We start from the raw sequence: 14,586 nt of genomic DNA on the forward strand, positions 1-14,586 counted from the left end.
GGTTCAACGTGCAGGGGCACGCTGCGCACACCCCGTGCATGGCTTCGCTCTGCCGGCAGCTGAGCCAACGGCTCAGACAACTTTTAAGCCCTTGGCAGAATAATTTAAATGCATATTAGCAACAAAAAAAGACAATTTTCAAGAGCCTGCAAAACTGGCTTCAGCCAGCAGTGCAAGGACAGAAGAGAGATAACAGTGGAAATAGACTCTGAGGCCTCGAGTGGGATAACAAAGTTCGTTCTGTACATCCCCAAGCTAATTAGAAGTTGTTCTCCAGAACGAAGGAACTTTACTGGAAGCAGAGGAAACACACTGATACTCACTTATTTTGGAATGCAATACTAGCAAATAGGAAAAAACGAGCCACTATGAAAGGTGAACAGCACTAAAATGATGAACCCCATAAAAGCTCTCAGCGGGCACATCTGTGTATCCATGCTATTGAGAAAGGCTAACACTGATCACATTGTTTGAATTACGAAGAATGCACACTTCAAAAACCTGAGTTATGGACTTCTGCTGTTTTCTCTAATGAATTGGAGGAAGAACGGTGTTTGCATCCGGTAAAAAACACATTCCTCCATTTTGCATCAGGTAAAAAAGCTAACCAAACCAAACCCAGCCCCCTCATGTAACAAAGGGCAGGACTAGACAATGCTTTGCAACGTTAAACGCTGTTCTGCCAAATAAGGAAAAAAAAAAAAAAAAAAGTGAAAAAAAAGAAGGCAAGGCATCATATAATCGTATATCCAAAGTTACAGGAGTAGGTAATGGCTTTCATTCCAGCAAAAAAATCCATTCTTTGTATATGCATTTGATTTATTTTTCACAAGAATAAAGTAGTGGATATTTTTAAGACAAAACAGTTTAACAGTCTTGCATATTTTTGTAATACCTAAGGTAAGTTTTAAAAGAAGTTATCCCTGTAAGTGAATAACTTTACACCTCTGTGTTATGTTTATCATCAAGATTCCCCGAGGAACAAAACACATCAATACGCATGTAGTGTTGCTGGGATGGCCTCTACAAAAAAGCCTTGGAAAGATGCTCTCACAAAGGCAAGCAGAACCATCCCAAACCTCGCTGAATCAGCAAGATCTTTCAACAGATCTCTGTGGACATCAGATAGCATTTCTGATGTATTTGGGAAGGCACATCTTCCAAGGAAATCATATAACAAAAATCAGCAAATCCACAAAGCATGTATTCTTTTCAAATTAAAACAACAACAACAAAAAAAGTCATTAGCAATGCAAGCTTTCCTCAAAATATATCAATACGTGAGTGACATTTCAGTGATTGGTTTTACAGAGTTAAGACAAAAAGAAGGAATGCAGTGGAAAGGGAATAAACAGATTTCTCCTTGTAAGCAGCTACGACTTTTAGCAAAGATTTTGCCGTTTGGCATAGCTGATTTTGGCCAGCCAAATCGCATCAGTACCTGAAATCTCCTTCTAACAGAGTACCAGAGTTAGTACTGCAGCTCTTCCTCACAAGTTCCTTCAAACATGTCTCACTGTTTTCTTCTGCCCACCTCCCCTTCACCTTTCCGACGCCCAACACCAGCAGAGCCGCGCTGCAGAGCCGCCCACGCAGGCCCCGCGGCACCTGTGGTGCGGAGCGGCCACGGCACGCCCCGGCACGCCGCACGTACCCCGCCGTCGTTGGCGGCTCTCACGCGGAACCGATACGTTGCTCCGGGAAGCAGGTCGCTGACAGTGCACTCCAGCTCAGGCCCGTGATACACTTCAGAAACAACTTCTCCGGGTTTGGTCATTTCTACACTGTACTCCGAGACGGGACAGCTGCTTTCTGACTGAGGGACATCTAGAAAGAAATCACCTAATTCATTAATAACGTAAGGACAAATGCCAGAAAGATTAATTTTTCACCTCACGTACCACAGAAATATTTGTGTGTACAGACACGTGTGTATCTACGTATCTATACGCACACACACTACCCAGCAATGATTTTTCTCTTCGATAGATGCCTTACCTGCATGACCTCATCCATGTATGCGACCGACATTTTTAAAACAAACGAATACAATTACTCTTAGCCCTAAACGTTCACCAAGTCAGATCGTCACCCGCAAGAGCAGCAGCTCCCCCGAGGCACTGACCTGTCACCCCGGGAAGCTGTGCTCGATGCCAGGACGTACCCAGCTACTTCTGAAGCAGAACACAGCAGCTGCCGTTCTTTTCTGGGGATGAAGAAGAAGCTACTCTGCTTCTTTCCCCCATTAGCAAAGGTGGTGGTGTGTGCAAAAAAAAAAAAATATGGGTCAGTGAGGCAGGAGAAAAGGTACAAAAAGCTGCACCGAGAAGGGGACTAGGGCCGCACACACCCTTCCTGGGACAGGGAGAAATGAGGAGGCACACAGTGGCTGGCTGACCCAATCCTGGCTGCTGGCGATGGTTGGACACAGGCTGAGGTGGGTCACGTACACTCCGAAACTGCTACTTATACATGGGATTTCTGACAAAGCCTCAGTAACACCCAGTAGAAGTATGAACTGCCATCCTCAAATTTTATTAGTCACACAGTCAACATATATGAAATTCTAAATCTCCGTATAATGATCTAAACCCTGCGCTTCACCTGGAATAACAGCTTTGAGGGAAACTGAATTTCTTTTCTGTGCCTGTATTTGTTTTGTTGTGGGCACCTTTTTTTTCCAAGAAAACAACAAATTTGATAATATTTGCATGTTATATCACAAGCCAGTACCACATAATCAACCTGGTGCTCTGAAAAGCAGCGCTCCACCATAAGTACAGTCTTCCAGGAAACACAGTACCCTGGATGTACAGGTGAATTTTTATTATGATGTTGAGATACATTTGTCAGTTAGAAATGGTACTGCTCCAGAATTCAGCTTAACCAACGACACTATAAAGAATCTTGGATGCTGCAAGATTACTGTAGTAAAGAAAAAAAAAATATCTGTTGGATACTGGCATGTACCTTGTATTCTTAAAAATGCGTATTTTTTTAGCAGTTTAGTGTTACGCCCGTGGTCCAAGTCCTTTGCAAAAACTACAGGTGTCCCATGGATTGTGTGTGTTATACTGTGGATAAGGGTTTAAATACCACTCAAAATCCTCAATATGTTCTAACCCAAATTTCCTGAGGTAAGTCCTACATTAGAAGTAGCAAAACACTTCTGCTAAGTCAATATTGCAAAGGAATAAAGTAGATCTTGAATCACACTGTGGTTTTGCAGTAAAAGGATAGATATTCTCATAAAGCTGATACTTTATAGTCCTGACATAGAGCTGGGTCCTAACTAAAACAAATTTGGGAGCACAGTATCAGGCCTAAAGGACAGCTGGAGGACAGCTAAGTTCAGAAACCAACACAGAGCCACAGCAGCCGATGAGAAGTTGCACTTCTGACCTGCACGGACTTCACTGGGCTTTGCTTTGTACTTCGCAGCGAGCAGAATACACTGCAACTTTTCACAAGGTCTACCAACAGAAATAAAAGCTAATGCAAGCCCAGCAGCTAACCATCAAGACCTAAGCTATTCAACAGTGAGATGCTCCAACCACTTACCCCACTGTAGCTGAACTTCTTTGTGCCTTGGCTTCCCCAAAACTCTTGGTGGCCGGCAGTGTCCTGGTGCAACACTTAGTGTACGGACAGGTAAACTTTCAGAACACTGGAAGAGAACAGGAGCAGACGTTAGCTCGCCAGTACGATTGCTGCCTACAAAGTGAGGCATGATTAGAACACAACACAAGAAATTGTTTTCTACAACAAGCACTTAATAGGAATTTATATAAACAATGAAGGATAGGAGAGGCTATCAAGCACGTCCCTTACAAATGCAAAGAACAGAGTTCTTCCATTAGCACACTCAAAACTGTAGCACAGTAAACTGATGGCTAATGTTGTGGGGCTCATTATTTTAATTTTCCTTGGTTTTAAAATAATATCAAGGCCTAAAGTACTCAATCATCAAAAAAAAAAAAAAAAGGCAGGAAGAAGAAAAGTGTAGGTACTGAATTTTTTTTAAATCAAAGGAGGGAATGACAGGAATCCGTGGCTGGAAAATGGAAGCTAAAAACTTAAAGCAGAATTTGGCCATAGAAAACATAATTGATTGTTCCAAGAAACTACCCCTACTGCAGCTCCAGCCACGAACTGTGTTCAGTACAGGCTCTTTCTGAAGCAAGCGGCCAGATAACTAAACACGATGGTCTTTTCTAGCATAAGTAATAAACACCTACAAATTGGTTTTGAGGAAACCAAATCTCACTAAATCGCAGTCTGCCTCAAAAAAACCCATCAGGTACACAAAGTAGTCTTCTGAAATTCAGCATCTTGCAAAATAAGATTAACTGCAATCGGTGTATCTTCACTGTGCTACACGAAAAATATTCACCTATTTTTTTAAAGCAGGTATCTTTTACCAAAAATAGCAGGTAAATCTCTGGAAAATATAAGCCCAGTAGTTATTACTGTTTCATAATGCTCACCTGACTGTGTCCGCCAGTGCTGATACAGCATGCCCGGAGTTTATACAAAGTGCCTGGTTTCAAGTGAGTACAGGTATATTCTGTAGCCGATCCACTATATGCCACTTCCCATTGATTTGCTAAAAAATGGAGATATAACCAAGTTTGGAGAAGTATAATGCAATGATTTTAGAAATGTCTCAGAGGAAAGAAAAACCTTAGTGTCGTCTTCCTCAAACAATATATGTTAGCAAAGTCCTAAGTATTAATATTATTATGAATATTATTCCTGCTTAGACATACATACACATAGACACATACACAACTATATATACTTACAATTATAAGTATTTCTAGAATATATTAAAAATATAATATCAAATAGTAGGTTCAGCTAAAGAACCTAAAATTCCACCAGATTCAGAGAAAAAGAGCATACCTGTTTTAAGGCTGTAAGTACATAACACAGTTTCAATTTTATGTACAGCACCAGTACGTTAATGATGATAATTGCCCAAAGGGTCAGTACTTCTTTATAGTTGCCACAATGGACTGAAATCGAGACAACCTGTTTCAAGTTTACCTTCTGGACTTCCTTGAGAAATCTCTAGCAGATACTTTAGGATTTCTGAACCACCATTATCCTGTGGAGGATCTGAAAAAAAATAAGGCAAGTTGTCAGTAAATGAATATTAGCAGTGATTAGCAGTGAAATATAATAGATTACAGAAACTGTTTCTGTTTCTGCTCCTTCTCCCCCCCCGCCCCAGTAACTACACCAAGGAATTTACAGCAGAAGTGGGTAGCAGATGTTAGTTTTCAGCATGAGTCAGACTAAGGTCACTGGGTAAGGATGCTACAAACAAAACACATGGGAAAAGGATTGAAAGAGATGCAGCACAGAGGTTTGCCCCATCAATAAAGGAAACAGCTGAAATGATGCTGCACCGGGACATGAAATGGAAGGTGAAAAGCCTGAAGATACACTTGAGTGCAAGTTAGTCCACAAAAACAAGCAACATTTTTGATTCTGAAAACATAAGACCTTCTATGCAACTTCTAAAATACTAAAATAATCAGGTTGTCAAGCTCTCCAAAAATGTTCAACTTTGGACTGAGAAGCACCATGAAAAAAAAAAAAATCTAAGTTCTAAGACATATTTACATAATTTTATTTGAATTTATTATGACCCAAAAAGCTCTACTAGGACAAACTGAACTGGCTTACCCCACTTCACACTAAAGCCATGAGATGTTATTGGCCCCTTAATAACGGGTCTGGTTGGAGGTCCTGGCCTGTCTGGACTGGTTGTACAGACCAGCACTTCGCTGGGAGAACTCTTTCCTTCCACATTAGAGGCAAACAGCTGAAACAAAACCACAATAAGTTTACCGTTGTTTACTGTAACTTTTTCTGACAGTTCTGCATGAGAGTTCGTTTAGTAACTGCACAAATATCATTAAACTGGAAAGTGTGTCACATCCCAACAAAGCGCGTGGGATTCTATTAACAGACATTAGATTGTCACGCTGTTTCTTTACAAACCACATCGATTTTTCCCCTCCCTCCACTAACAATAGATCATGACATGTTTAATATAGGAGCACTGCTGTTTTTCCCTTTTAAAAACAGTCATGTGGCAACTTGCAGTTATTTATTCACAAAAGATGAAAACAACAACAATAACCGTGCTATTTTTGTTTTGGAGGAGTTTCAAACTGCTATGTAAAACAAATTAATTCAGAGTATCGGTAATCACACAATTAAAAGATTAAGTAGCATGACACGCAAACAAGCACATCTACAGCCACTGAACCGAGCAGGATGCACACAAAGAAAACCTTCTCAGCCAAATCCTTCGTCTCTACTCAAGAACACCTTTTACTGACTTCAGGGAGAAGGCTGCTAAGCTAAGAGAAGCCATGAGGACCTGGCCAGGAGATTGAGCAGATCAGGATCATACAAGAAACCCCAAATGGTCCAATGTTTTGTGGCTGCTGAGAGCTGTATTAGCTCATGTTAGTCTCTGGGACAGAGATCTGCTGCCAAAGGAGTGAGCAATAAACTACGTACTATAACTGCTAACTGTAAATATAAGCTAGCAGGAACTTTTCCACTTTGGAAGCTCTGTTACTCTCAGGAACAGTCATTTCTATCTTCTCTCCTAACATAGGCATCTGAGGAGAACAAGTTTCACTTTTTAAGGCCAAAAAAGTAATTGAGGTTCTCTAGCCCATATGCTTGAACAACTAACTAAAACCATTATCAAACACCCACTTAAGATCTTTTGGTTCTTCTCTGACTATTCTCCAATTTAAGACATCTTGCCATGAGCACCAGATACATGAGCTAGAGCTAGACAAATACCCCAGTAAAGCTCTGAGGAATCAGTGTGAGCTGCAAATGTAATGCAACATTCAGACACTTCCCCTGTGTAAACAGCTAAACATTGCACTAGCCTGGCAGGAACTGAAAATTCCCATTAAATGGATTGTTCAAGCAGGATCTTCAACACTTTTTCAGAGTCACAGCTTCTCCAACCTGGAGTCCCTCATTGTCTCAGTAGGAATAAAAATAAAACTGTTCGTTTCCAGGTCACCGACAATATTATGAAATAGCAGACAGCACTGCTTTTTGTGGAACCTCACTATGAACAGCCACTGGTGACCCCCTTTACGCCGACACCTCAAACCCTTCAGACAATGCGGCTGCTGCACCCTGTTGCGCTTGGTAGCATTTGCCCTTCTGTGCCAAACCCTTACTCAGTACTGAGCAAACGCCTTTACAGCAGTGAATTACACCACCATTTCTATTATCATTAGCCAACCTTTATTTCATCAAAAACGTTAGCAGGGTATTTCTTCTATAAGCACACATTGCCTGGAATTAAATTTCCACCTTAATTATTTATTATTAAGGGGGTTCACCAAAGAACTGCATTTTGCCCAGGTTCCAAGACAAGTCTAGAACAGACCAGAGAGCCCCCACCGTGAGTCTTAACACGCTGCTGTGATCACGGGGTGCCTGTGTTTGGTTTTGTTTGGTTTGTTTTATAGCTTTTGGGACTCTTCCCCCAGTTCCCTAGCTGGTCCGCATGCAATGAGGGAGCACCTTGGTGCTGAGTCCGAGTTGTGCTGGCAGCCAGCGACGCGAGGCTCTAAGTTTGCTCTGATGTAAACCTGGTTCTGTAAAATTCACATTTAATTTGAAAGCAGGGTTGCAGAGAAACACTAACCGTCCTTTTCCCTCAGGCAGCCACAGCAGCTTTTACAACGCTAAAGTAAAAGGTGTCCCCCTCTGAGGGACACTGCCACAGCTTTGTGGTTGTTTGGGCAGTCCTTCCTGCATCTTCACAAGGTCTTCTGTCCCACAATGGAATATACATCATTTTAAAGGAGTCTTTGAGCGAAGTTGTATTGTGTTGCTCCTGAATATACTAAGGCCTTCAGAAGCCAAATGTTTTTGAGACAACACACACCTATGGCATCCTTCTCTCCTCGTACTGGTTAGAAATGCCCCGACGCTGCTTCCAGGTGCTGTTTCTGGCCGGCAGCCCGGGTGGGGAGAGCTCTGGGAGGGACGGCATGGCCCAACACCCCCTTGTGCAGTCCGGCCTTGCCTGAGCCACTGTGGCCACCGCGGCTGCAGGACGGCCGGGCAGCCACACCGCAGCCTGGCCGGCAGAAACCACACTGTCCTCCCAACAGCGCCCGGCAGAACTGCTCCACAGCTTCAGCAGCGAGGCAGGTGACCGAATTGTGTGTTTGCAAGAAGAATTCAGAGCGTCTTGCCTGGCGGGTCTGTATTTAGGAGCACACCCAGGAGCAGGAGGTACCGACACTTGCTATAAAACCAGCTCCAAACCCAGCCACACATATGTGTGAGATGGAAAAGCTTCGGTTTCTGCACGTGAGGGGAAGCCTGGCCCCTGAGCCGGGGAGAAAGCTGTGCTTGCAGCTCCGTACAGCGTCTGCTCCCCTGGGGGAAGCGAGACTGCTTGGTCAGGCTTTTGGGGAGCTGCTCACCCACAACCACCTCACGCTCTGAGCCATGCTTGTACATCATACCTGCCAGTACGTGGTACCCAGAACTATGCTTGTTTCATGAAAGCTGAGCAATGAGCAGCCCCTGTGGTAAAAGTAAAAATGCAACTAACATTTAACAGTTTAATCTGTCAGGTCACAGTATAAAAGAAATTTCTGTTTGATGATCCAGTTTTGGAGGTAGTACTAAAGGGCCCTACCCCCTCCTGGAAAAAAAACAACATGGAAAATGCTATGCAATGACAACTGGAGAAAGATTTTACCCTGAATTTATACTGTGTGCTTCTTCTGAGATTCTTCACAGTACAGGCTTGCTCCTCTCCAGTGTACTTTGGGTGAAACACGCTGTCCTAGAGAAAACAAAACCAGCCAGTCTGAGGGAGGGCTCTGTATTACAGACTGCAGCTACAGCACGTTACAGCAAAGGGGCTTCACAGCCAAGTGCTTTTTACTATTTATTATCATCATTACTACTTCTACACTGCAAGGCTGCAATAATTTTCTTTTTAGAAGGATGTTGCAACCGAGCTGAGTAATACAATTTTGCTGTAAAATAAGCACAAACCCAATCGTGACAGTTTAAGATGTTACAGAAACAGAAGTGACTGGTGACAGAACATGAGCACACCAGACAGCAGCGAGGAGGACACAGCAGGCTGAACCTATTAAGGACAAGCTGCCCCGTACCTTGTAGACTCGTGTGAAGCTTTGTAAAGTCATCAAGGATGGCGGTACAGATTTTTAGAAAAGGATTCATAATTCTGCTGTGGAGCAGAACAAATCACACAGCTCTGTCTTGCCAAATACCCAGAACTCCTAAAAGACCCCCCCAAAGCAGCAACCCACCACTTTCTCAGTGATCTTGAATTAATAAATGAAAACTCGATCTAAGTACACTTTATAGTATCACAGTACTTACATTATCTTCTTCCTGAATTTCCAGGGTGTAGGAAATCACTTCCTCTGGTGTACATCCTTCTACTTTATTCCACTGCAATGAGATCCACGTAACACCAGCTCGAACAAGCCTTGGTGCAGAAGGGGTCTGAGGAATATTACCTGCAGTGTAGCATACCACCTCCTGGCTGTACCCACTGCACAGAGACAGAGAAGACGACAGTGGAAAAAAAACAAACCTCAGTGTATTTAGATTATTATTTCACATTTTCAAAAAATCTAGACAAAGTTAAAATTACCCAGGTGGGAAAGATGAGCACCCAGTTAGAAAACACCAGAACTAGTAGAAAAAAAAAAAAAGCAGGGTTTTATGTATCCTCACAGTCATTTTTACAGATCTCATCACAATAATATTGGAAAAAATAGTATTTGATTGCCTAAAAATATTAACTTACTATTAACTGTAAAGTAGAGGAAAATCTCATTTAATAATGGGGACCTAAGACATAAGAAAAAAAGCCCCAGGTGCTCCACTTTTAGGTGCTGAATTTAAGACGCAGTTTACACCTTTTACAAACTCAGCTTTCAGAGGTGTAGCTTAAATAGAAGTTGTACTCTAAGTGCTTCAGCAGATCTAGTTCCACCACTTCAGACATCCTCTTCCAAAGAAAGCAGGGAAATAATTTATCTAGTCATGACCATACATGTTCAGCATCATGTAAGAGCTGTCTGATGCAGGCACAGGTACCTTCCAGCCCTCCAGGCTGGCTCTACTCCTTTCCGACCTTCCCTGCCCAAACCTCTTTGCATTTTAAGCTGAGCTTAAATTTGCTCTTTTGCACAGCTCAGGTTGCAACCAGAGAGAACACTCCTGGCAGAGGAGATGAACACTTTCATCTTCTTTAAATCCCAGCACACGGTGCCTTGAAAACCTAATAAGCAGTTGTGTCAAGCAAGTGTAGGAAGAGTTCTCTTAATACCCCATGCAGAATATATTATGTACAACAGAAACTTAACAACAAAATTTAAAACGGACAGAATTTGCCAAATTCTCAGAAAGAGAACATCAGAACTCAACTGAAGGTAAGGTTCTTGCAAAATGTTTTGTTTCCAAAGTACAAATGTACTTTGTTCCTTGAAGTAATAGCAGGAATTTAATATGCACTGAAAGCCACATCCCCTTTTTCTGAGTCATGTTTCTCAAAAATATTTGTTGTAATATTCTTGTATTTAAAAAAAGAATTTGAAAAAAAATCAACCTATAACTAACACCCAAATCAGACAAAAATCATCATAAATGGTAAGTCTACAAGCATTACAACTAACCAAAACCATCTTTCAACATGAAGTGTTAGATGACATTATCATGTCATAATTTCTATGTGCTGCCTATAAAAATAAGCCATGGGCTGTTGGTACTTATCTCATAGATTAACACAGAGCAGCTGACCATGAATACTGTTCTTCATTCACTCCCTCCTCAATAGCCAGGGGGGAAAAGAGAGAGAGAAGGAGAGTGAGAAAGAGAGAGAGAAGAACCAAATAAAACCCCAAACAAAAAGCAGGGGGAGGGTTGACGCATGCCCTAAACTATTTTAAAAATCTGGAATCTGGCAAAAAGAAGAGATGCCAAAACTGGGAACTTTGCACAAAACTGGCATCCCAATTCCAGCGACGCTCAGCAGCTCCAGCTGAAGCCTCTCTCCCCCAGCCCAAGCGTGATTTCATTAGGGAGGGAAGTAATGTCACAGCAAGTTGGCAAAAGGGACTCTGCACGCATGAACAGCCCCAGTGCATCTCAGAGGGAAAACACAGGAACATGAATAAAGAAACTTTTTAAAGCTATATATTACTGAGAGGTTTGTGTTTTGGAAGGGAGAACAATACAGGAATCTCCCTCAGCAAAACACATTGTAACATACCACTAGCGTTTCTTTTTCTGTCCTTCTTATTATAACGATTAGATCCTGTTTAGCTAAGAAGGACAATAAAAGCGTACACAAGAGCACTGGATGTTTAGCTTCTTCACAGCTAAACTTTTCCTGGCCTGCTTCCCTTCCGCGATCCCAGCAGCGACAGCCCCTGCAGCACCGTGTCTCCTCGGGTACACTGGCCCTCAGCTGTGCCGCATTTTAGCTCAGCACTCCCTGGCAGCTCCCAGAGGATTGCAATAAGCCTGATTGCTCATCATCTTCATGCGAGCTCCTCTGGTCAGGTGCAAAAGAAAGGAGAAGCTGAAACCCATCCTGCAGGGCCCTCGGGTGTGCCTGTTCTCTCCAGTCCCAGCTCTCTCGCCTGTCTTTCCCACCCCATCAACCAGTCCTGCAGAAGAAGGAAGGGACTGTGCTGCTGAAAAAAGACAGACAGGCTTTGCTTTAAACCAGAAAAATAAATATATCGGGATTCCTTTCAAAATCTGTAACTCAGCTTCCTCTTGCTTGTTTTTCTTGGTTCACCGAGATCCCTAGTGGGAATTTTACATAACAGATGTATTCTTTTTGTATTAGGAATAGACCACAGAACACCATTTAACACCTCAAAAGGAGCCTATCTTCTCAGGCTAACCTCATCGTGCTGAAGGTACACGCTGATTCCCTGGGAGGTGAACGATACCACCAGGGGAAGGTGCGACTTACCCTAAAGCATTAATAATAGAGCAAATGTCAGATATTTAACTCGAAACCAGAAAGAGAAAACACACACAGACACACACTCCCCTGATTCCTCTCAACACTGTCATTGATTGTTAAACTTTCCAACTACCACTTTTTCTCAACAAAGCCTGTAACCTGGGTAACTTACCTAGTACCGATGTCATTCTGAGCTGCTAAGCGGAAGGTGTAACCCAAAGCGGGACAAAGCTTAGTCAACTTGCAATGCTTCTGGCTTCCAAAGTAGCATTCTCTGAAACCACTGTTCCTCTTTCCCTAGAAAGAGAGAAATCTGTAATCGGACAGCTATGAAACAAAACCACGTGGTTCTTATTTAAAAAAAACAACGAGCTGTGAAATGATTTCAGAATTGGAGGCTTTCATCCAGGTGCTGTGCAAAGAAAGCTGTGCAAGCCACCGACAGCACCGCTATGCCACCTAACACAATACAGCTCAATTGTCAGTCTGCGGCCAGAACCCTCCTCTTTTCAGGTTATCATCTTCATGAGACGCATCTACAGCTTCAGCCATTCTGCTTGAAATGTAATTTCTCCTACTCATTAACAGAAAAGTACGCAAATTAAGGGCGAGATTCACCTCTGAGTTCAACCCTGTCAGAGGCACAGGAAAGCAGCAACCAGCATTTCTCGCAAGCGCCACCCTCCGTGCCTCCAACCCCACGCAAACCTCCGCCGGTCCTTCAGGAACGCTGCATCCCACAAGAGGGCTCCCGCTGCCCACGGACCAGCCCACCCAGCCCAGGGACAGCCCGGGTGCACCCCTCTCTTCAGCCCCCTCCCAGCCAAGGTGAAACAGATCCGCCCACCCTGGAGGAACGCTTAACATGCCAGGTTCTGCACCCACCCCACTGCTCAGGGCATGCAGTGAGGATGAGGAGGATTTATTGGGAAGCATGCAACTTGGGTACCAGAGGTAGGTTTATGGGAGCTTCGCGTCAGTGTGACTATGAGCCCTGACAAAACCAAGACAGGGCAGCAGCGAGAGAGGGTATCGAGACACCTCTCCAGTCCCCAAGACCTTCCTCAGGCACAGACCTGCACGGCGGGGCACAAGGACATTCAGAAGTTCTCTCCCTCCCCACCACGTTTAAACCAGAACAAAACCCTTCTCAATCCACCCCAATGCAGTATGCCCTGGCATAAAAACAAAGCCAAGCTTTTTGGGGGACAGAAGCCCCAAGACAACAGAGAATATCTGCTCTCATCCCATGTCACATGTGGGAAACGGTCGATTTGAAATCTTTCAGGAGAAAGGGCATGGATTGCTCAACTATCCATAAATATCTACCTCAGCTGAAGCAGTTTAAAGAAGTTTTCATTTCAATACCTGAATACAAAATGAATGGACATTTACATCACAAAGTACCCAAAAGCACACCAGAATAGAAACTTAGCAAAGCCCACCCATGCAGAGATAAGGTTATATCCATCTCTGCAACTTCTTCTGACTTAAGAGCTCTGCTACACTTTTTACTATTTTTGGTACCCGTCTCTGCGATTTTTAATTTTTATTTTATCTCAGCAAGATTAACATCTCCCCACAGACAAGGCTACTTTTTTCACCGGGAAAGATTTCACACAGGACAATTATTTATAGTGGTGTCCCTCGCTGCGGCCAACAGCCTCACCTGCTGCTGCCTCCCTGGGCTCTGCCTGTCCTCCCACACACCGTTCTTCATGCTCAACACATTACTCCATCATCAAAGATCTCAAAAATGTCCGAATGGAACATCCATTTTTCACTGGCCCTTTCTCCAGCCCCTATTAATTTCCACTTCTTTTCACTCAGATTGCAACACAGAAGGGAGAACTCCATAAAATGTTTGTGGTAAAGCTCCTAAAATGTGTTTATCAAGCTAGGAACGATCATGCAGACCTCCAGCACGGCACAAGTTGAGAGTCCTGGAGAGACATTTAGCGCGGGCAAACAACTATGACTTATTTATGCAGTGTGATCCTACGCTTGTTCTAGGAATCTGGTTTTATACATAATCTTTTCAACTTCACCTACCTGCCCCAGCTGTAGCATTACTGTATGGCTCAAGTACACAAAGGGGAGGAATTGGAAAAGAATCACAAATCCTAAAGCAAAAGTCTTCTGCAAGTGACAAAACTTTTTCAGATCTAAAATCCCTAGATACAGAGTTATTAGAGGACAAGACTCCTTTTGGACAAAAGTAATGGGTCACCACACTTCCCAGCTCAGCAATAATGCATTTTAAATGCAGACTACACAAAACCTAATTAGTAATCTTATGTTTTAGCAAAATTTCTGTTCATCAGTGCAGGACTACTAAGAATAGATTTCCCCTCGCCCCAATGCAAACCCTCTTTTTTAGGTTCAGATGCATTAAGTAAATTTTTATCTTTTTGACAACTTCACTACCTGTAAAGCATTTGAAAACATTTAATTTCTTCTTGACTTCTGCTTAAGAATGTGGGGGTTTTTTTTAAAAATAATTTTCTAATGCTTTTTCTCCAAAAGAACCAAGTGACCAAATGCTAAGC

The 14,586-nt window shown here is 42.9% G+C and overlaps 1 protein-coding gene across 1 annotated transcript in view; it reads right to left on the bottom strand.

Moving 5' to 3' along the window:
- Positions 1–14,586, bottom strand: part of FNDC3B (fibronectin type III domain containing 3B) — a 209,627-nt gene that overhangs the window by 43,461 nt on the left and 151,580 nt on the right. Inside the window, 8 exon segments of the mRNA XM_037406717.1 lie at positions 1,655–1,827; positions 3,562–3,667; positions 4,488–4,606; positions 5,050–5,121; positions 5,695–5,833; positions 8,774–8,860; positions 9,430–9,604; positions 12,210–12,334. Coding sequence (XP_037262614.1) covers positions 1,655–1,827; positions 3,562–3,667; positions 4,488–4,606; positions 5,050–5,121; positions 5,695–5,833; positions 8,774–8,860; positions 9,430–9,604; positions 12,210–12,334 — 996 coding nt within the window.

This window comes from Falco rusticolus, chromosome 13 (assembly GCF_015220075.1).
Source record: "Falco rusticolus isolate bFalRus1 chromosome 13, bFalRus1.pri, whole genome shotgun sequence".
Classification (NCBI taxonomy): Eukaryota; Metazoa; Chordata; class Aves; order Falconiformes; family Falconidae; genus Falco; species Falco rusticolus.